The sequence below is a fragment of the Nyctereutes procyonoides genome, unplaced genomic scaffold (assembly GCF_905146905.1).
Source record: "Nyctereutes procyonoides isolate TBG_1078 unplaced genomic scaffold, NYPRO_anot_genome, whole genome shotgun sequence".
In the NCBI taxonomy this organism is placed as follows: domain Eukaryota; kingdom Metazoa; phylum Chordata; class Mammalia; order Carnivora; family Canidae; genus Nyctereutes; species Nyctereutes procyonoides.
This window is the reverse complement of record NW_026575037.1, coordinates 1,201,921-1,223,628: the sequence shown is the minus strand read 5'-3', so window position 1 is coordinate 1,223,628 and position 21,708 is coordinate 1,201,921. Positions and strand designations below refer to the sequence as shown.

General features: G+C 36.5%; 1 protein-coding gene across 1 annotated transcript; it reads left to right on the top strand.

The window, feature by feature from the left end:
* Positions 1–3,237: 3,237 nt before the first annotated feature.
* On the top strand, positions 3,238–13,165 carry TNFSF18 (TNF superfamily member 18). The gene is made up of 3 exons (XM_055319369.1): positions 3,238–3,396; positions 9,374–9,404; positions 12,482–13,165. The coding sequence occupies exons 1-3, from the start codon at positions 3,238–3,240 to the stop codon at positions 12,826–12,828; spliced, it is 537 nt and encodes a 178-aa protein (XP_055175344.1). The 3' UTR covers positions 12,829–13,165.
* The last annotated feature ends 8,543 nt before the right edge of the window (positions 13,166–21,708 follow it).

The following is a 21,708-nucleotide window of genomic DNA, read 5'->3' as shown; positions in this document are numbered from 1 at the left end:
GGAATATAAGAATTTTGGAATCCAAAAGTTGGAGATTAAATCCCTATTCTATCCGTACAGGCAAGTGATTTGTCCTCTCAAATATCAGTCTCATCATTTTTAAATATGGAGATGTCAATACAGGGCTGCTTGATGTTCAAACGTAATCATTTGTGCACAGAGAAGACACATAATAGGCACCAAATGTATTGTAGTTAATGTGGTCAATAACTGAACTAGAGCCAGGTTTCTATATATTTAATTCATTCCAAATTCAAAACGACAATGAATACAGTTAAAATAACTTAATCAAGCACATCTTGCATGCTTTTTTTAAAAAGCAAAAAATATAAAAAGATTATCTTTTGCTAGTTTTTCTGAATTCCTCAATTTGCAGCTCTTGAATGAGAACTACTATATCCATTTAAAAAATTAGTATTTTGCCTTTGTTCATATTAAGCTTTTAATAAGTTTTCTAACATTTGTGGATGTTTGTACCTCCAAATAGTCATTCTTCAGATTTTACTGCTGCCTCAAGAAAGAATTCCTTCCTTTCTCTTCTCCTCTACATTTCTAACCAGTCTTCTCAGGTATTTTAATTTATCTAGATCTTTCCATTCTCTGAAGCTCTATCCTCCTATATACATTCAGGCATCTGTTTCCCTATATTTAGAGTTTTAATTTAGTTGTGTGGCACTTTCTTGACATCTGTGACTTTTTATATCCCCCAAAGCCCTTAGCACAGTAGCAAGCTGATAGTAAATGTTCAACGTTTTTGCTAGTTGTACCTAATTGGGAAAAAATCTCATTCTAAGTATGTGATCCAGTGACAGGTCATAAATACAAAAGTTTGAGTTTGGTGCTCTTCTACCTCTTGTTACATTTTAAGATTTCACATCTCAGATGTCAATTCGTATAGCTTATACCAAGAAGGTATCAATGGTGACTCATTACTCCAAAATTTCAAAAAGTCTTCCCTACTATCACTTGTCCTAACTTGAAATTCCTTCCTTTCTGAACACTGTTTCATGAAAAGAAGCCCTGGAATGTATTCTTCTTAAGATAAGAATGCTATCTTTCCTAAGATACTTTCATAAGGTTAAAATAATGAGGATATAGCAGATCCCAATCTTGGTTAAGGGCGGAAGGAGGAACTGGATTTTATTTGGAATAGATCCTCATTTGAATAAATGTTCACTGAAGTGAGTAAGCAGAGGCATTTCCATCTAAAATTTGGAGAAGAGACAGGAGAAGGAGCAGTTCAAAGAAGCAGGAGTCTAAATTTTCAGGAGTCAATTTTAAATTTTGTGCTTGTGCATGTTCATTACAGACATGATATGAGTACAAGAATTCTAGGTACAAGGTCTGGTTTTTCTAGAGTCAGTTTGTTATTCATCTCTGCATCATAACATCTAGTATGGAGTCACAGAAACACTGTTGTACTGAAAAATTATTCCTGTCTGACTCTGGATTCTTCCTCAGAGACAAATTATTGATCAAGGTAAAATAAGGCCAAGTTAAAATGTGACAACACAGTAAGAAATATTACTACAAGTAGTGTGATACTAAGAGAAGATGGTTAATTTAGAAGATGGTTGGTATCCTTGAGCTCAGGTTCCCACTCCACTGTATTCAGCCATTCATGATATGACCCATCATTCAACCTCTATTATTTTAGCTTTCTCTTCCATATATGAGGACCTTAAATCTCTAAGCCTTTTCCCCTCCTAATTTTTTAAAAAAATCTTTGATTCTCTCAGATTAAAAAAAAATTTCTTCAAAATACTTCCATTTAAACTATTTTTATTTAAATGAATTTCAGTTGTCTAAGACCTTTCTCTAAATATTTCTTTTAAATCATTTTTTCTAGGGTTTTATGATTGATTACATCTTTGTAGCATCTCTAAGAAGGGTAGAAAAGAGCTAAACATTTGTGGGACATCTCATATAAGCCAAATTTTTCATATTTATTTCATTCTCATGCCTTATGAAGTGGCAATTTTCTCCATTTTAAAATTAAGGAAACAGAGAAGTCAAGTAGCATTCTGAAGGCCAGGCAAGAGCTAGGCAGTGCCAAACTCTCCTTTCAGGTCTGATTGATTTAAGAATCCATGTTCTTTCTAGTACATGATGCTGGCATTCTGTAAAAAAAAGTAGGTATTCCTACTTAACAGATGGCAAGACTGAGGTACAGAGAAGCAGAGACTTCCTCAATTTTGTAGTAAATCAGCAGTTTGGGTGCCAGAAAGAAACTCAGGTATTTTGGAGTAGAGTATAAGCTCATCACAGGGTGTAGGAAAAGATCCTTTTGTATGATAACTTTATTTGATGCCACCATTGAATTTTCAGGGTTTTAAAATAATGAGATATGAGATAATATCTTATTGTATTTATATTTTTTAAATGAAATTCTAGTAATACAACTGTTTTCTATAGACTGTTTCAGAATGAACATTTTATTTTTTATTTTTTTTCTATTTATGTTTATAGAAAACAGTTTTCTATAGACTGTTTCAGAATGAACATTTTATTTTTTATTTTTTAAAAATTTTTTTTAAATTTTAATTTATTTATTTATGATAGGCACACAGTGAGAGAGAGAGAGAGAGAGAGAGAGAGAGAGAGAGAGAGGGGCAGAGGGAGAAGCAGGCTCCATGCACTGGGAGCCCGATGTGGGACTCGATCCCGGGTCTCCAGGATCGCGCCCTGGGCCAAAGGCAGGCGCTAAACCGCTGCGCCACCCAGGGATCCAGAATGAACATTTTATATCCTAGAAAGGGCTAGGAAATTTGATGAAACTTTCTTTTTCCAAACCATGCGCCCGAGACTCCCAAGCTCCTCAACCCCTGCCTTACACATACATGATATCTAGAGCATGATAGGGCTTAGTCTTGAGCTTTATTTCTTCTTATAAAAATAATTTTCTTATCCGAAAATAATTTGTAATGCTGCACAGTACTATACTTCCTTGTGCTTCAGAAAAGAACATTTTTCCTCTGAATGTTCCTTGTGTTGGCTTTTTTCATCCTCTCCGTCTGTGTTGGCTTCTAGCCTTCTGTTCCTTTCAGTGCATTTGGTCTTGTGCCAAATAAGAGTCATCACTTAGCCCAAAAGTATCGTTTTCCAACACACAGAATCAGAAGGAAAACCCCGCCTATTACACCCACTGCCAATTACCATACCACAAAACTGACTAGTTGCATCATTGGCCCATCACTTGTGAATTTCTGCCTTCCAGAGCTTGTATTCCTGCAGAGAATGAGTTTGAGCCACATGGAAGATATGTCTTTAAGCCATTCAAGTCCTCAAGGGACACACAGACTATCCTGGAAGCAATGGTTGCTCTACTCAACAACAGTTACTTTGCTGTTGATTTGCTCCTTCAGCACATTAATTCTTACTTTTCTTCCATTCAAGGTAAGGAGACAACAGTACCTATAACTGCTGTTTTTCTTTTGTAAGTCTAGTTATTATCATTGTCACTCAGTACTGTTAGAGCTAATTGGAAGAGATGTATGGGTACAGATAATGCAAAAAGAATTTCAATTTTGTTGTGGCATATGGCTTTTTAGGCTTATCTAAATGTTTTGAAATAAAAGGTATTAGAAAATGCCAAGTGTTAGATGCATAACTGGGCTAGATAGAATCACTTAATTAAATCAATTGACAGATGCCTTGGAATATTTTCTCCCTTTCTGGAACTCTGCTAAGCCCTCTTGGTGGAATAAAGGTATAAAACATATGTTTGCCTTCAAAGAATGGGATGCAAGCTATCATCTTATTGAGGGAAAAGATATAAGAAGATAATGGAAGAAAGAATAAGGTAGGCAACAGGTGGTTAGTGCATCTTTGTGGAAGGAATTGGCACTGAACTAGGAGTAAGATCTGGATTCTGGTTCTAGGTTACCCTAGCTGTATGAATTTAAGAAAGACATTTAATCTTTCTAGTTCTCAATTTCTTCATCTGAAAAATGGTGGTAGGAGAATGGATTTGTTTATTACAGTGCCCCTTCTAGGTATAAAATACAGTGATTAATAATTTAAGGATAGTATAGAACATAGATACTTTAGGAATTCAAAATAGGGGACAATCACTTTGGACTAGGGTGATCAGGGAAGGCTTCATGGAGGAAGGAGGAAGCACATTACTATTTGGGAAGCCCCTGATGCTTATCAGGAATTTCCCATTGAGCTCCAATCCAAGTTGTGGATCTAGTAAAGGAAATGGAGATATTTAGGTTTTTGCTGAAGTTTTTCTGATGGTTGACTACGTAATATTGATCAAAAATAAAAGAAGAAATGCCTTATTTAATTTAGGATTTTAGTCTATTTCTGGGTACATTTGGAGATTCTGAGCCTTAGAGAGAATAAGGTAGTATATGCCTGTCTAAGAAAGGGCTATGATATGAAATTAGCACCCGGGAAAACACTTTTCTAAGGTGATTGGCCAGTGAGGGTTTCAATGACATGTTTCTACTAATTAAGATATTTAAAAGTAAATGAGAAAAGATGCAAAAAGAAGTACCTTGTAGTTGCTGATGTCAACTTAGGGCAAGTGCAGCTTTGGCCAAATTTTTATACAGTCACCTATTAATCTGTATTCCCTAACTGTACACTAGGATATGCAACAGAAGCATTTCTAATCATACCCCATTCTCTCCAGGAACGCAAACAGAAGTCTGAACTTTCTGGAACAGTGAACCTTTGAGCAGAAAGAAAAGAGTTGTCAGGAATTCTGAGTGTTTTGATTTCTGAAGAGGAAGGGTGAGAATAGCAATAGCTTACTTTGGAAATACTTAATCCCTTTTAAAGCCACTTCAAGGTTAGCCAGATTTCCCTGAAGAATGTAGGATATGTTATACCTGTTATCCATTTCTGCATATGACTGGGGTATCAATGCATAAACCAGACAGGAAATGTTCTTCTCAAAGGAATACAGTAGTTATTGGGATGTCTAATAATGCCAGAGGCATCTAGGACACCTCTTGCAAGAATTGAATTTGACCAATCCCATGTGTTTGAGCTCTGATTCTCTCTCCTAGACAACATGCATCTTCTCAATGAAAACTTCTGCCTCTACAGAAATAGCCAAATTTATTTCAAGTTTGGGGAAATTTAAAAGGTTTTCAGGATATTTTCCTGATTGGATAACATAAAGGCTTATTTCCTATAGCACAAGCCAATGGTCCAGCAGATGATACAATATTAACTCACTTTCCACTTGCCTAAACTTCCTTTTCCTTAATGGTCACAAAAAAAGTATCTTAGGAAAGGAGGACTGAGTAGCTAGCGGATGTTGAGTCATTATGAGGTGGCCACTTCCACCTTCTTACAATATGCATAAACCTTGGAGATTTTATTTGGTCTCCACTTTAGTTTTTATATACAAAATCCCACTTTCCCACTTCTCTAGGCACTAATTCAAAAAGTGTTAGATAGGAAAATTAGTCCTTCTAGACCAACAGAAATTTCCTTGAGAGAACATTTTTTTCTCCCCTCTCACCCCATCTTTCAAAGGGATTGTTTTGATGTTGGATTGTTTCAGTTGAACAACTGAAATTATTGACTATGAACCCAAGAAGTTTGGTCTACCCCTCAGTGAAAATAACCTCATAGAAGTTATCTTTAAAAAAATGCCAAACCCAAAAACCAAATGTTCAGAAGAGACTCCTGCTTCAATGAAATGAAAGGTGCTTCCTAAAGGGGAAGTTGTGCTTGTTCTTAAAAGCAGAATAGAGTCTATTTCCGAATGATGATCTATATTAGGATTAGTTTGGAGAAAGAATGATTGTTTTGGCCATTTGAACCCAGGCATTTAAATCTGGGCTTAAATCATAATGGGGTTAGAAGAGCAATTGCTCCTTCAAAAGCAAAAATGAATTAAATGGGAAGTCCCATATGCTTCTTTATAAATGGATATTTACCCCTTCCAAACATCAACAGAATTATAAATAGAAACTGCCCCCACAGAGTAGTGGGGGTGAGACTTTTGAATCAGACAGGCTGTTTGGATTTCAGCATGGCCTCTTATCAGCTATATGACCTTGGACTAATTACTTAATCCCTCTCAGACACACTTCCTCATCTGCAAATGAGCATGCTAGTTCTTATCCCATAGACCTGCAATAAGGATTAATGAGACAGTATAGTACCTGACCCATAGTAGGCTCTGAATAAATTGTAGTGATTAATATTTACATCATTATTATTGACATCATAGTGCAGATCAATTTAAAAAGATTTTTAACAAAATGGATATTCCTTGCTCATCTATTTCATTTCCTCAGCTAAAGAGAATCCCTTGTTGCCAAATAGATGATTTTTGTGATTAGATAGATTTTGATTTGTGGCAATAGAAAATGTTAGTGGTGGTTTCTGACATAGCTCAGAAATAGACATTAAAGCAGTCCAAGTACAGCATTTGGGATTTCTGTCTCTGGCAACTAATTTGTCTGTGGCCTTAGGTTTTTCCCTACACTCTTTATGAATGATAGTAGACACCACAGATCCTATCTGTGCCACATATTTTAGCACTCATTTATATTTAGATTGTTACCCAATTGCCTCATGTGTGTAATCATCTTTCTAGAAAGACTATAAACTGCTTAAGAGGTAAGGACTATAAATTGTATTTTTTCTTGCTGACAATGCTAGTTGGGAATATAGGTGATTCATGTTTTTTTTCAATTCTTCATCAAAATCAGCATCATTATTGAAACAGGTAATATTTAATGAGCAGGACCAGATCTGTCTGAGAAAAGTCCTCCTTAACAATTATTACATTTAAACCCATAAATACCTTCAGTGAGCTAGATGCTATTTTGTCCTCCATTTTATAAACGAGAAAATTGAAGATAAGGAAATCCCTACCACATGACTACCATGGATCAAACTAAACTGAATTTCAGCATTTCTTTTAAGAAATCCCAAAAGGAGGATGAAATAATCGCAAGAGCAAAAACAACTGTAGGAATCCAAGCTTTTTTGTTGCACCTCTTTATCAATAAAATATTTTTAGTACAATAACAACATGTATGGTAATTTATTATGTTACATAGAAGTACTAATACTATATATAATAAAAAGATACACAAAATGGAAACTTATAAGGTTAAACTAAATAACATGCTTGCTCTAGTTTATTCACAGTGCAAGACTGTTTTTCTTTTACCAGAATATTATATTCTATATGTTAATATGATATAAACATTTCTAAACTAATCAAAATAAAATTTCAGTAATTTGACAAAAGTGTTTCTTTTATATTCTTAATCTTAGTTTAACACTTTGTGATACAATAATTTGAAGGCTATATTCTAAGTTAATTTACTTTGATTCATGGGTTTTGACTGTCATAACCTATATTTCTCCATTCTCCTCTACTTGACTATTTTATTCCTTTAACTTCTATTTAAACATGCAATAGCTTTTCCCCATTCTTTTTCTTACCCGAAAACCTTGCCTCCAATTTCTATGAGAAAATAGAAGTAGGCAAGAAAGAAGTTCCAAAACTCCCTAGCATATCTACCACTTACCTGCAAGTTTGTTCACATAGACTTATGTTTCCCTTTTGTCACTGTGTGTGAATTATTCATGTACCTATGTAAGGCCACCTGTGAACCAGATTCTATCCCCTCTTACCTACTCAAAGACATTGCTCCAGCAATTATCCCCAGCTCTTAAATTCTATCCTCCCCTGCCCCCTTTACTGGAACATTGTCATCAAATGGCAACAGATAACCATGTTGTCAGTTCTCTCATGTTAAAACAAAACCACCACAACAAAAATTTCTTTGACCTCCTATCCCCATCAAGACTCCAATTAATTTCTCTATTTTACTTTACAGCAAACTTCCCCCAATTTCTCTTTTCTTATTTAACTTTATAGACATTCTAATTATTAAGCTTCTGTCCTCATCACATTCCAGAAATTGCTTTTGCCAAGAACCCCAGTGACGACTGTATTGTTAAATCCATCAGTTAATTCCCTGTCCTCTTCTCGCTTGACTCAGCAGCATTTGATACAGCTGACCACTTCTTGCAATACTTTCTTCTCTGGGTTTCCAACATCACACTCCCCAGGTTTCCCTTCTGACTCACTGGCCTTTCATTCTTAATCTCCTTTGGTGTTTCTTCCTCATTCCCTGACCTCCAAACATTGCAGTGTTCCAATGCTCCTCTCTATCTATACTCATTGCCAGAACAATCTCACATGATCTCACGTCTTACAATGTCACACAACAGCTTAAGACTCCAATTTTTATACCATCAGAATTCCTTAGATTCCATCCTCATAGGTCTGCCTAGCTGACACTCCTACCTAGATATGTAATAAGCATCACAAACTTGATATGTCCAAAAGTGAATTCATCACTCTTTCCTCTCAATTTACTCCTCTTGAATCTTGTTCATTGCAGTGATTAACAACTTCATCTTTTCAATTACTGATGCCCAACATGTTTAAGTCATCTTTTTCTTCTCATTTTCTCATCACATATCCATGTCAGGATAGCCAGCACCTTGGTCAGAGGCATCATGCTTTCTTGCCTAGATGATTATAGTGAATTTTTGGCTGGTCTCACTGCTTTTGCCATGGGGTCTGTTTGCTTTATTCCTACCATAGCAGCCAAAGAAATTCCATAAAAAACGTGCAATATCTTTAAGTTCAAAAAGTCTCCTAAGCACTTTGCTGCAGGGAAACCAAAGAACTATACATGGTACAAAAAATATCTTGTGATTATATCTTATTTTACTACTAAGTATTTTAAAGCCTTTGGCGTTTAAATACCAGTATTTATAGAATTAGCCACACTGATGGCTTCTTGTAGCAAGTAAACTGTGGTATGTTACGATATTTTGAAACTAGTCTCCTCACAGTATCTCACTTACTGTAAGTGGTGTGATTGTCTGCATATTAAATGAGGGCAGCTTTACCAGTCTTCATGGTGAGTATTTCTATAGTTTGATTTAATATTATTAAAAATAAAAATAAACTTAACTAGACATTCTATTATTTTCTTTTCACATGCCAGTGGATCACCTTGTGTACTGACTGGGGCATAGAGACTACTATATATAGATAATTTCTATAGCCCAAGAGGAAGAGAGTTCAAGATAAAATAGTTGCCCTGTGGGTAGAGGTTAGGTGGATGGGAGGAGAACTTAACTTTTGTCTAGAAGACTCAAAAGGGCAGTTAGGTAATAAAAGGGAAAGGACAGAACCAGCTGTCTGCAATGGGAAGCTGAGACAGGTGAGACAAGGTGGAGGGAAGAATTTTTTAATATGACTCGGGAAAAGAAGTTTGCTTCAGGATCTGAAGCTCTAAATAAATCAACCAAGAAATCTGTGACACTGTCATTCTCCTGACCAATTCCTCTTTTTCTTCCTCTACAGACTGCCAGTGAGCCCTGTGTAGCTAAGTTTGGTGAGTAACCTATCTTTCATACCTCCTTTTTACTTTTCTTAGCATTTGATGCAAGAAGGAAGCCCATATCCTACTTTAGTCATTTTTAAACCACTATTTATAACTGTTTATCTTGTGTCAAGCAGTTTTCTAGCAGCTGAGACTTCAGAGGTAAGCCAAACAGACAAGTCCATGCCCTGATAAAGCTTACATTCAAGGTCATTTCTCTGGGCAGGAATACACATCACTCTTATAGGGCCAGGACCTGAAATCCAGGAATCCACCTTTAATTTTGCTTTTTAATAAGCACAAGCTACAAATTTCTACAACTCAAAGTTCTCACATTTCACATATTGCTGATGCTCAGTACAGTGCGTGGTGGTTTTTTTTTTTGTGTGTGTGTGGTTTTTTTTGTTTTTGTTTTTGTTTTTGTTTGTTTGTTTTTTTTTGCCACATAGGCAGAAAAATTAAACCAAAAGGGTAAAAAGTCCCTCTGTCTCGAGGTTAAGAAAGCCAAATAGAGATTAGGATAAAGTTGTGGGGCATTTATGTTTACTAAATACACAGATTGTCCAGCTTACTTGGTGGAGTGGAGGGTGTGATGGAGTCTCAGAAGCACGAGGCCAAGGAATTGGGGATAGTGGAAAGGAAGAGTCCCACCAAGGGTGAAAGAATCCAAGGCTTTGTTTTTTTTCCCACATATCTTTGTGTATACGGAAGAAAAGTGAAAACCATGCAATAGGGACTCATTCCCAGAACATACACAGATTGCAAAATACCAGCCTCAAGAAGTAACACCTGTCCTAACCCCCTGCTGGCTCTGTGCATTTTTGTTTACAAATGTATAGAAAAGGAATGAAAGCCAAGGAAATGGCTATTTTCTTTGTGCTCTCCTATCCTCTCAGTTTCTAGCCACTTTGCCTTAAAGTGACCTGGTACTTGCTAAGAAAACCATTAAAGTTTCCAGTCACACCGGGCCTTAGGGTATTTCTTAGAATACATACAAAATTGAAAATAAATACATTTGGATTGTTTATGTGTTTCAGGCCACACACACACACACACACACACACACACACACATTTTCAGTGGGGAGCAGAACATTTCTTTTTTTTTTTTTAAAGATTTTATTTATTTATTCATGACAGAGAGAGAGAGAGACAGAGACAGAGACAGAGACCCAGGCAGAGGGAGGAGCAGGCTCCATGCAGGGAGTCTGACATGGGACTCGATCCTGGGACTCCAGGATCACACCCAGGGCGGAAGGCAGGCACTTAAACCACTTAGCCACCCAGGCTGCCCCAGAACATTTCTAAAGTTCACTGCAACTCCTGTTTTCCTATATAGTTCGAATTGCCACACTTCCCTGGCTTTGGGATTAAGGAATCTCTTTTTGAGGAATCTAGTCTCGGCCTTTGTAATTTGTTTTTGTTTTCCTAGTGAATGGAGTGGAAATCATGATATGTTTGAAATTCCTTCTTGAGGTGATAAAATGTTGAGAACCTCAAGTGTTGCTGAGTGGCTTCAAGTCTTTAAGTGGTCCCTATTACAGAATAAGAGAACCAGTGACACTTTTTCCTGGTGACTTGCCAATTATCTACTGCATATTATATGTAAAGCAGGAAGAAATTCACTGGGCTTTGGGTTCATTGGAGATACAGAGAGACTTTGCTTCTTGCTCTAATGATCTCTCCTTCATTCTCCTTTAGAATCTACCCTCAGAGCTTTATAATCAATCATTTATATATAAATAAGAATTTACATCAACGTGTGATCCCTTCTGGGTTGCTTTCTTATCAAGGTTTCTTTGTAGTTATCAGACTTTGCCTTCATAAGCAAAAATTACAGAGAATTAGAGAACAGGCCAAATAAGTATTTTGAAGGATCAATACACCTCCTTGGGCTCTGAAATCACACTACTATGCAAAAACAATTAACATTAGGAAGATATGTACATTCCACATATACCTATGAAATAAATGGTCAAGTCTTGATTCTTTTCCCATCCTCTGTGACAGTATTAAACTAGGGATACTTTAAACAGTCAAATTCAAATAGTTTCCATTTATAAACTCATGAATTTACTAGTAGTTACTTTTGAAGAATTGGATAATGATATCCCAATTAGATCTTGGGTATATACCCATAAACTAAAAAGAAGAGCCATGATTTAGACACAATGCACCAAATTCAGGAACATGGATGTATCATTCAATCAAGAAATATTTATTGAGGACACACTAGGTTCCGGGAACTCTTTTAGGTGCTAAAGATATAGCAATGAACAAAATAGTGAAGCACTTGTCCTCAAAGATGTTATATTCAAGTGGGTATAATATAAAAAATAAACAACTGAGCAACTTAATTTATAATATGCTAGATGGCGACACACTTTCTATAAGGAAAACTAAAGCAGGATAAAGGGAGAGAGTGGCAGGAGACCACTATTTTATGTAGATTGACGAGAAAGGTCTCATTAATAAAATGATACACAGTAAATAGTACCTACATAGAAAAGGATGAATATGCATGAACTGTCACGTTTGGTTATCACAATCCTGGCTTGTGATTCCTCTTTCCCTTCCTCCTTCTTTATTTCCCTTCACAAATGTTAATTGACAAGAGATGAAATGCCACCTAAAACTTAACAACCCATTTTTCTATTCAAAGTCCATTTCTTGGGGGATCCCTGGGTGGCGCAGCGGTTTGGCGCCTGCCTTTGGCCCGGGGCGCGATCCTGGAGACCCGGGATCAAGTCCCACATCGGGCTCCCGGTGCATGGAGCCTGCTTCTCCCTCTGCCTGTGTCTCTGCGCCTCTCTCTCTCTCTCTCTCTGTGACTGTCATAAAATAAATAAAAATTTAAAAAAAAAAAAAAAAAAAAAAAAAAAAAAAAACAAAGTCCATTTCTTTAGAATTCTCCAATCAAGAGATTTCTCTACAACAAGTTTCTCTAAAACAAAATACTAAAATTTTGGTTGGAGAGAACTATACAGACTAAGAAACAACTTGGAAGTAAGAAAGAACTATAATCAGGAAAGGAAGGAAATAAATAACTATGCTTTCCTTTTTTTTTTCTCCTTTATAAATTTTTTACAGGACCATTACCTTCAAAATGGCAAATAACATATCCTAAGCTTCCTTGTGTGAATAAGACAGCTGAAGAGAAACTGGAGATACTTCAGAATGGCTTATATCTAATTTATGGCCAAGTGGCTCCCAATACAGCCTACAAGGAACCAGCTCCTTTTGAGGTGCGGCTATATAAAAATGAAGACATCATACAAGCTCTAACAAACAACTCTAAAATTCAAAATGTAGGAGGGACTTATGAATTACATGCTGGAGATATACTAGACTTGATATTTAATGCTGAACATCAGGTTCTAAAAAATAGTACATACTGGGGGATTTTATTGCTGGCAAATCCCCAATTTATCTCCTAGACTTGATTTGGCCTTTGCATCATCTTTAGCACATGCAGAGATGCTGGTGAGTATGTTGGAGGAGGCAGATTTTCAACACCCACAGTTTGAGTACAGAAATCAACACAAATGGAATCCCTTTGCATGTGACTTTGCATCTCTCAAGCTTATCTGAAAAAGACTCAAAAGGCAGCCCAGAGATATTCGCTTACGCCTGACATTGGGTCAGCAAAGATGCTTTACTAACCCATGATAAATGACTGTGGGTAGCTCAGGGACACAAGCTTCTCGAAGAGTCTTTGTCTACTTCTTGAATGCTTAGATGGAAAAATTGTCTTATTGTCCTGGGAGACTTACCTGGTATGCAAAAAAAAAAAAAAAAAAAAAAGATTCAGGGGAGTAGCCTGGCTTTGTTCTTATATTCTTGGTCTGTATCACTTTATTCTTCCTGTACTCATGTTTTTTGAGGCCCACCTATTAAAAGTGGCCAGACTGGGAGGGTGGCCACAGATATGCCAACAACACCCCACTTTAAATGTGGTAATATTAAGAAGACAGACATGTTCTCTAAAGTTAGAGAACTATAGGGACAGAAGCGCAGATGGCATAGAATGGAATGCACTTTACTTAGGAATTTCCCTTGATTTCATCACATTCAAGATACAGAATGCTTAATAAAACCAGTTAGTCAAAGGGCCCTCCTTCATGTAGGGCCCATGAGAAGTTGTTGTTTATGTATGTCTAAATGTTGTCAGTAGTAAAGAGTAATCATTAGTAATCATAAAAATTAAACCGCAGAAATTGGCATCATCAAAAAATATATTGTCATGTAATAATTTCATATTTTTAGCTGGCTCTCCACAGTTTGGAAAATGCTTTCATATATCATAGGGCAACTCTATAAAGTGAATGGGGCAGGTGTTTTTGGCACAATTTAAACAATGAAAATAAGAAGACATCTAGAACATAGGTAACTTGCTTCAATCCATAGAACTAATGATTTATGGGGCCGGTGGGTTTCCCCAGTGTATCATACTATCTCAGCTTTAGGGGTAGTACTGACTTTAAAGCTTATTAAAGTTTAGCAGATTTAATTATTAGGAGATGCATTCTCTTTCAGCCCAAGGTGGGTAGAATAAAACTACAACTGATCTCTCCTTTCTTAGCAAACTACTTTTCCTTTCCCAGCTTGAAACAGGGAGCACAAGGGTATTGCTTAGGGCTTACTCCAACCAAATCCACTTCCTTACTTTAAAGAACTTGTCTTGGTCAAATGTGTTAACTTCTAAAAATAATGAATAGCCTTCAATTCAATGATAGTCTGCTAAAGCTTTAGACTCTGTTAAATTAATTAGCTTTCTTGTTGAAAGGTATGTAATATGATTACATGATAACCCAATTCAAAATATTTATGGGTATTTGTAAAAAGCTACATTATGTTAACTAATAGTATTACATATAAAGCTAATTTAAAACTATTTGTATTATATGCAATAAAAATTGTTGGGGAGCAGACTAAGCCTGAGGCCAAGATATTTATTAGTCTTTGTTAAAAAAAAAATCTGCTGAGTAACTGTACTGGCCAAAGACTTGGATATCTTCTTTGTCTTGCATTTGCATATCTTCTCAGGAAATTAAAGTTATATAACATATATTTATAGAAACTTGTTACTGATTGTTTTTGAGTTATAAGCAAGAGTGTGCTGAAGTGCTGGAGTGAGCAAGCAGTTAGCTCATGACAGCTGATTGTTAAATTTTCAAAATTTTGCAATCTGGTTATTATTTATAGTCATCTTTGAATTGGCCAGGAGGACACAATTTATGTCATAGGAATTGACAACACAGCAAATTAGGGATTTTCCTTTCGGAAAGCCTGTTCACATCACACCACTGTTTATAGAACTCTCCTTCATAATGACTCCTCTCTGCGCCCACCTCATTCCTGGGACAGTCAAGGCAGGCAAGAGAGAAAGGGAAATTGTAATATTCCCAGGAAAAGTCCCACATCATAATGATTTCTCAGAGCAAGAGTGATCCTCAGCAGCTGCAGCCAGAGCGATGGCTAACAACAAGATGACCTTTAAATTTTCCTGATGCTGTAATTTCAGCCTTTGTTTTCATGTATACTCTGTTTTCTTTTTTCTTTGAATAATTGAAACCTATAATAAATGTATATTGGTAAGTGGACTGTAGCTGGCTTATCTGTGGGTTTAGTCAGTGATGTTGAGAACTTCAAGGTGCATCAGAGAGATCCTTGACCATATGAAACACTTACGAGGCTAGTGTTAGGCAAAAGTGAGAGCTGGATGCAATTAGCTTTTTGATTATAGCTGTCCCAATCTCTGATGAGTTAGAGAGTTTCACATTCTGACCTGTACTTACCTCCTCAACTCCACCTCAGTCATCCTCACCAACAAAGCCATCACCAACACCTCTTATACTAATTGTTTTTTACTTTTCATTTTGCCCACCAAAACTTATCATGGTAGGTTAAGTCTCTGAAGATGGCAGTTAATTAAAAAGTAATGAAGTTTTGAGCATCTGATGCGGGCAAACTAACTCCTTAAATGAAATGTATCTGTTTCATCCTGGAGATGAAATTGCTGTCTTTTTGTGTTTGATCTCAAAGAAGCAATTTCATTGGTGGGTGTGAGAGGATTTTTTAAAAATTTTTTATGTGAGAAGGAGAAGCAAAAACTTGATCAATTTATGGGTAAGGAGTCTGAGGATTACTTTCAAGTAGAATTTATAAAGGATACCTTGATACATACACTTTTCTTGATCTGATAGGATGCATCTCTATTTTGGGAATCACTAGTGACACTGGCAAAGTCACCTTAGGGGTCATGACTCCTCTGAGTCCCACATCTATCCTCAAGAATCATTTACACATGCCTTGCACCTACAAACTCAGAAAGTATGATTGTAGCAAGACTCTCCCATATCTACTACCAAGGAGTTGGCCTTCCTCTTCCCAACAGATCTGCTGGGTGGGGTCAAACTCTAGCTTACTGTCAAATTTTGCTTTCTCTGGTGGGAGTCAGGTACTAGTTCTATCTCCCAATTGCAAGAAATATACTTCAAAGCTCTTTTAGGGGTTTCCTTGAAGTCCTCTACCAGGCTTAAGGTTTAAAAGTTTTATTGTTCCCCATTCCTCCTGCAAACTGAGTGGTTGAGGACTCACAGCATGGCCGCAGCTGTTTCTTTATAAATGTTATACAAATTCTCCTTCTTACCACTCTGGCCTCATTTTATGTCTTTGATTAAGCTAATGCGTCAAAGAGTATTAGGGGAAAGGGCTTACCTTCATTTCCTTTTGTAAATTCTGCATATTGATGGGGGCAATTGTCTTACTCTCACTTTGGTTGGTATCTTAATTTGTTCATATTATGACTGAGTTGAAACAGAATCACATTGGGTCCCACTTTAACACCTAGTTATACTCTTAGATGTCAAAAAGGGATCAGAGAGAACTATGGTAACAGAAATACAAAAAGCCCCAAACTCTCATCATAAGGAGCAATAAAATGAAGGCTTAATATAAAGGCAGAGGGAAAGGAAAAGTATTGTTCAGAAAGTTTGACTTAAGAACATAATTACAAATGAACCTAAAACACTGCTTTTAATTTCTTGAAAATCAAGGAAAATTAGAGAAGCATGAAGGAAGGAAATAGAGTTGTTTTTTCCATTAAAAAATGTTTTAACACACATTGTTTTATCAAGAAAAAGCAACTTTCCCCTGATACTGAGCTCTAAGTAGATTCTAGGTCCACAATGAATGCTCTATATAGTAAAATGCATACTTCCCCATTTATTTTATTTGAATGTACTGGATTCTGTTAGCAGTTAACTAGTTTAAGGAGTTCAAAGCAGCTTAGTTGAGCTCTCACTCCAAGAACACAGCAATATTGATGAATCCCATTATACTATCTGGGAAAGTAGACTGGAGGGTATGTATAGGATCTGCTTCAAAGAACTCGGGAAGTGTTTGGGAATAGGAACATGAAAATTCAATGAACAGAATCATTAGATTAAACCAACTTCTTCTTTGCTTCAATTGCATAATCAGAATGTGAATCTCTGATTTTAGTGTCCAGAGTGATTGTTTCCACCCAGCTTTGGTGTTATCCAGGGACACTATGGGGTAGCATGTTCCTGGGCCTCAAGTATGCAGAGTCCAAGCTGGATTGGGATGAACTGGTGAGTTTAAGTTTTGCAGAATGAAAGACCCGGAGAGCATCTTACATTTCCTCCTTGCTTATGGGTTGTATCTCTTATCCAGTGGGCTAGTCTCTGAGAGGAATCTGATGTCTAAGAGTCCAGGGTCTGACACAGTGCCTGACTTAGAGTCCTTTTTGTCTATTGGGTGAATAAGTAAATCATAAATTTCCTTGAGCATTGATGAGAACTTAGCATTATTGTATGCACACTGGATAATGGAGTTCAGTGGGGAAAGCCATCTCCCATCCCATTGTCTACTGTTCTCAAGTACTCTCCTCCTTCCCCATCAAAACATTCTGAGGAACATTATTTATGTAAATAAGGCAAAGAACCTTAAAAATTCACTGGCACTAAGGGAAGATAGCCAGTAAGCTACTTCATCTTGTAGCACTAAAACAGGACAAAATTCCATTTGTTTTAAGCTTTGCTGGGCAGATGTACCAAGAAGCAATTGTCTTTATAATATCCTAAGGCCAAACAATTTATTCAATGATCAATAGTAGAGGTTTTCAAAGTGAAGTCTATGGACTCTACATCAGATCCACCAAGGATGCTTGGAAAAAACAAAGTGACTCCTAGGCTTCATTTAAGTCTACTGAATAAGTGTTTCTAGGAATGAAGACTAGGGATCAAATGGATCTTTTAATAAGCTCTGGACAATTGGTTATTCTTATGCACACTACAGTTTAAGAATTGCTGTTTTATGGCATGTAATGAATCTCAGCTAAATATTTCTCAAGTATATAAAAAGAGTCGAATCTTCTAAACAAAGAAATAAGAAAGCAAAACAAAGTGAACAACAAAACCAATGCTGGTGCAGCCCATGAGATTTAACATAATTCATCTCTCATCAAAAAGCAAATGGCCTTCTTCCCTCTAAGTTTAAAAAAAGGTCAGGGTCTTCACTTTTCATAACCTAATGGCATCTCTCACACTTGAACGTTGGCAGTCTAAGGCATCTGAGCCTTTCTACAATCACTACTACATTATCTGCCTGTACGCTGTCATTTCTCACCTATTCAGCTTTTGCCCAAGTTGCTCTCCTTTACTTCAAACTTGTAAATCCAGCTGTTTACCCAACAGTTTCACATTGGAGGTATAACAGACATCTCAAACCCAACATGTCCAAAATGTTTTCCCAAACCAGCTTTTCATGAAGCCTTCCCCCCGCCATTTCAGTTGTATTGCATAGGGCAAAAACCTCTGAGTCATGAATTCATTCTTGAACTCCTGTCTTTCATACATTTAATCTGTTAGGAAATCATGTTGTCTTTACCTTCAAAGAGAATCTGACCTCTTTTCTATTATGTCTCTTGTCTGTGCCACTAAAATTATTTCAATAGCTTCATAACTTCTACCTTTATAGTCAGACAAACTTTTTTTTCAAATCTCAATTTTGCCATTTACTACTTATTTGGATCTTTGAACAAATTACTTGCCCTCTTGGAGACCTTTCTTATTTATTTTGCTTCCTGTTACTTATCTAATGCCTGACACATAGTTGGAGCTTAATAAAAATTTTTGTTGAGTCAAATAATAAATTTAAATAGGTTTCAAATACCAACTAATTTATGTAAAATTCTTGATACATAGTAGACACTAAAATCATGGCTGCCATAGATTTTTAGTACAGTTTTGGATTTATCCTTAAATTTCTGACCTTTGCCATTTCTCAAATTGAGATATTTAACATCTCTCTTATTCCTTTTCCTCCCCAATAGAAATCCTAAGATAAAAGCATTTCATTTGTTTAATGTGGTATCAGTAGCACCTAAAATAGTGCTTAACATTAAAGGAGCTCAAGGCATATAAATGAATAGGCCAAAAAAACAAAACAAAACAAAACAAAAAAAGATGAGACTGTCATTCTTGGTTAGAATGACCAGCAAGATATAAGATACATATGTTGCAAACAACCTCTCAGAATGGTATGCTCACTTCCATTCCTCTAGGTGTTTTAAATCTCTAAGTAATGCATTGAAATTTCTAAGTATACACGTAACAAGTGCTCAGTGAAAGTCGGCTGCTATCACCATTACCTATACCATGGCTATCATTATGATAGTCATCATTTAATTATCCTTGTTTCCCTAGGAAACAGTATGAGGGAACACATTAGCTTGCTTTACCACAGTGATGTCTTCACCAAATTTTAAGTTAAGCTTGTGCCCTTGGCTTTTATAAAAAAATTTATATTAGAAACATCCATGGGTATCATCTCCAAAAATGGTTCTTAAAACAATGTTTATTATGTTACTGATCATTCTTTATGGCAAACACATTCAGGAAAATTGATCTCTCATGAACTTGAAACTGTATCTCTAGAGGCATTTTTGTTCCTTAGGTATTTTTATAGAGCAATTAAAGGGCACAGCAACATGTGAGCTTTTGGAATGTGTACAGATTCCCTCTGCAAAAGCATACAGTCTTTAGATCTATTACTACTTACTCCAAATGAATATTTTCATAAACACAAACTGTGCTTTCTGAGCACAGATATTGACAGATGCTGCCTTGGTTAATGAGCTAGTTTTTCAACAAGGGTTTTCAGAGTGGTTATTTCAGAACGGTGAAGTTATCATGTCTAAAGTCCAGTCTTCACATTTATAGGTACACACATGGAATTTTATCCAAGTGTTACAGTTTATAAATAACGCAGGGACCATGTAACCAAACTCATAAGAGAATGAGGTATAAATTAAGATGGAAGTTTATTAGTCAATACATCCCCTCCAGGAGAGAGAGCACTGAATGGGAATTCTCATTATAACCAGAAGGTTATTGGCAGGCATAATTTGCAGGCCAAGGTGATGAGGTAGAGAGGACTCAAGTGAATAATGGCCTAAGATACTGAATACATCTTTTATTCATTGAATAATGATTTCCTAAAGCCAATTATATCCCACATAGGTACCAGAGAGGATGCAAAAATCAAAAGATATATTGCCTGTCCTGAAGCAGTTTAGAATTTAGCAGAAAAAGATATGTACACAAATGATCAGAGAATTCTATATGTAATTACTCTAATGGCATTAAATGAGTCGACAATAGAGATGAAGGAGAATCTAAATAAGGACAGTGGCATTACTCATGGGAATAGGGAGACTGAGAGAAAATTTTGTGTCATAGAATCATCAGACTTTACTTACTGTGAAAGGTACCACTGGGGTTTCTGACAAGGTCATAGTGGTTTCTTTATCAGACTTTCTTATCCACTGGGGTAGATTTAAGCAGCCTCGTTTTTAACACGTAAGCCTATTCTCTTGAGTTTGACTTGCCAAGGAATTTTTTTTTTATTTTTTATTTTTTTTACTTGCCTAGGAATTACTACCCAGGATTGACCAGACAAGATAAAAATGTGGAGCAATTGGGTAGCCTATGTACCTTTGTAATAAATTCCTCTCCCCGCCCCCACCCTAGTTAGCTGGATTAAGTTGGTTTCTATTAATTGAAATCAGAGTCTTAACTAATAAGGTAATTGAGTCAAGGTGAGGAATGAAGACGGAAGGAACTTCTTGATGATACTGAGGAGATGGTGATGTTTTCACAGTAGGGGATAGAAAGGAGAACCTAGAGAAAGTTTAGGATGAGATAATGAGTTCAGCTTTATAAGTGTATGGTTTGAGATGTTTGTAGAATATCCAAGTGGGCATGACTATTATGCAATTAGAACTCAGGAGGTGTCTCATGGGATGGGATGAAGATGTGAAAGTCAACAGCCTTTAGGGTAAGGTGACTGTCATGAATGATATCACAACAGAGAGAATTTAAAATAAAAAGGGAACCAGTGAATGAGATCTGGGAGCACCAGTATTTGAGGATGGGCATATGAAAGGAATCCAATAGAATATCATCCAGGGACAAATGAGGTCAACTGGTGGAGTGAGTCCACAGAAACAGATCATGAGTGATTAAGAATAAGGGAGTAGTCAACAACAGAAGCTCCAAGAAGTCAAACACTATGAAGATTGAAATTTGCCCATTGGATTTTGCTGAAAGACAATTGTTGGTGACAGCAGCAAGATCATTTTCAGTGGCATAATGGGGGAAAAAAATCCAGATTTCCAGGAGTGAGAAACAAATGAGGAATACAGTTGCTAGATGTGGAGTACATGGAAGGTGAGACAATAAGCTATACTAGTCTTTGTAAAACCTTGATTGTGAAGAGAGTTGTGGAATGGTAGAGAGTATATAATCTTAAGGCTAAGGAAGAGGCATCTACTTGGCAAGCAGACCAGGTATTAATGTTGGCTGGTCAGAGTACTCTCTTCTCAGGAGATTGCTGGAGATGCACAATATGAGTCAGGCTTGCACAAAAACAAAAAACCAAAAACCAAACCATAGCCCTCTCAAACAACCCCCCCCCCGCAAAAAAAAAACCACAAAAAAACAAAACAAAACACTAAACTGGGAAAATCTAATTTCCTTTCTTAAGAATTTGACCTAGAACACAGAAGGAAAATCTCTCTTTTAGCAGTAGAAAAGTTAAATGATCCCATGGAGCTGTTTGACAGGCAGGAAGTATAGAACTGTTGTAAAAGAAGAAGTTGCTGCCATATGAATGGGAGAAAAAGGAGAAACCACGCAACTTGCCACAAAGAAAAGGCTGCAGTCAATGCCCAGGAATGCTGCAGTTCTGACACAATATTCAGTGCCTTATAAATATTCAGGTGTTTATAA

Coding starts and splice junctions, on each gene's coding strand:
- TNFSF18 (XM_055319369.1), top strand. CDS start 3,238: ATGAGTTTGAGCCACATGGAAGATATGTCTTTAAGCCATTCAAGTCCT. Junction 3,397..9,373: donor TTACTTTTCTTCCATTCAAG/GTAAGGAGACAA, acceptor CTTCCTCTACAG/ACTGCCAGTGAGCCCTGTGT. Junction 9,405..12,481: donor GCCCTGTGTAGCTAAGTTTG/GTGAGTAACCTA, acceptor AATTTTTTACAG/GACCATTACCTTCAAAATGG.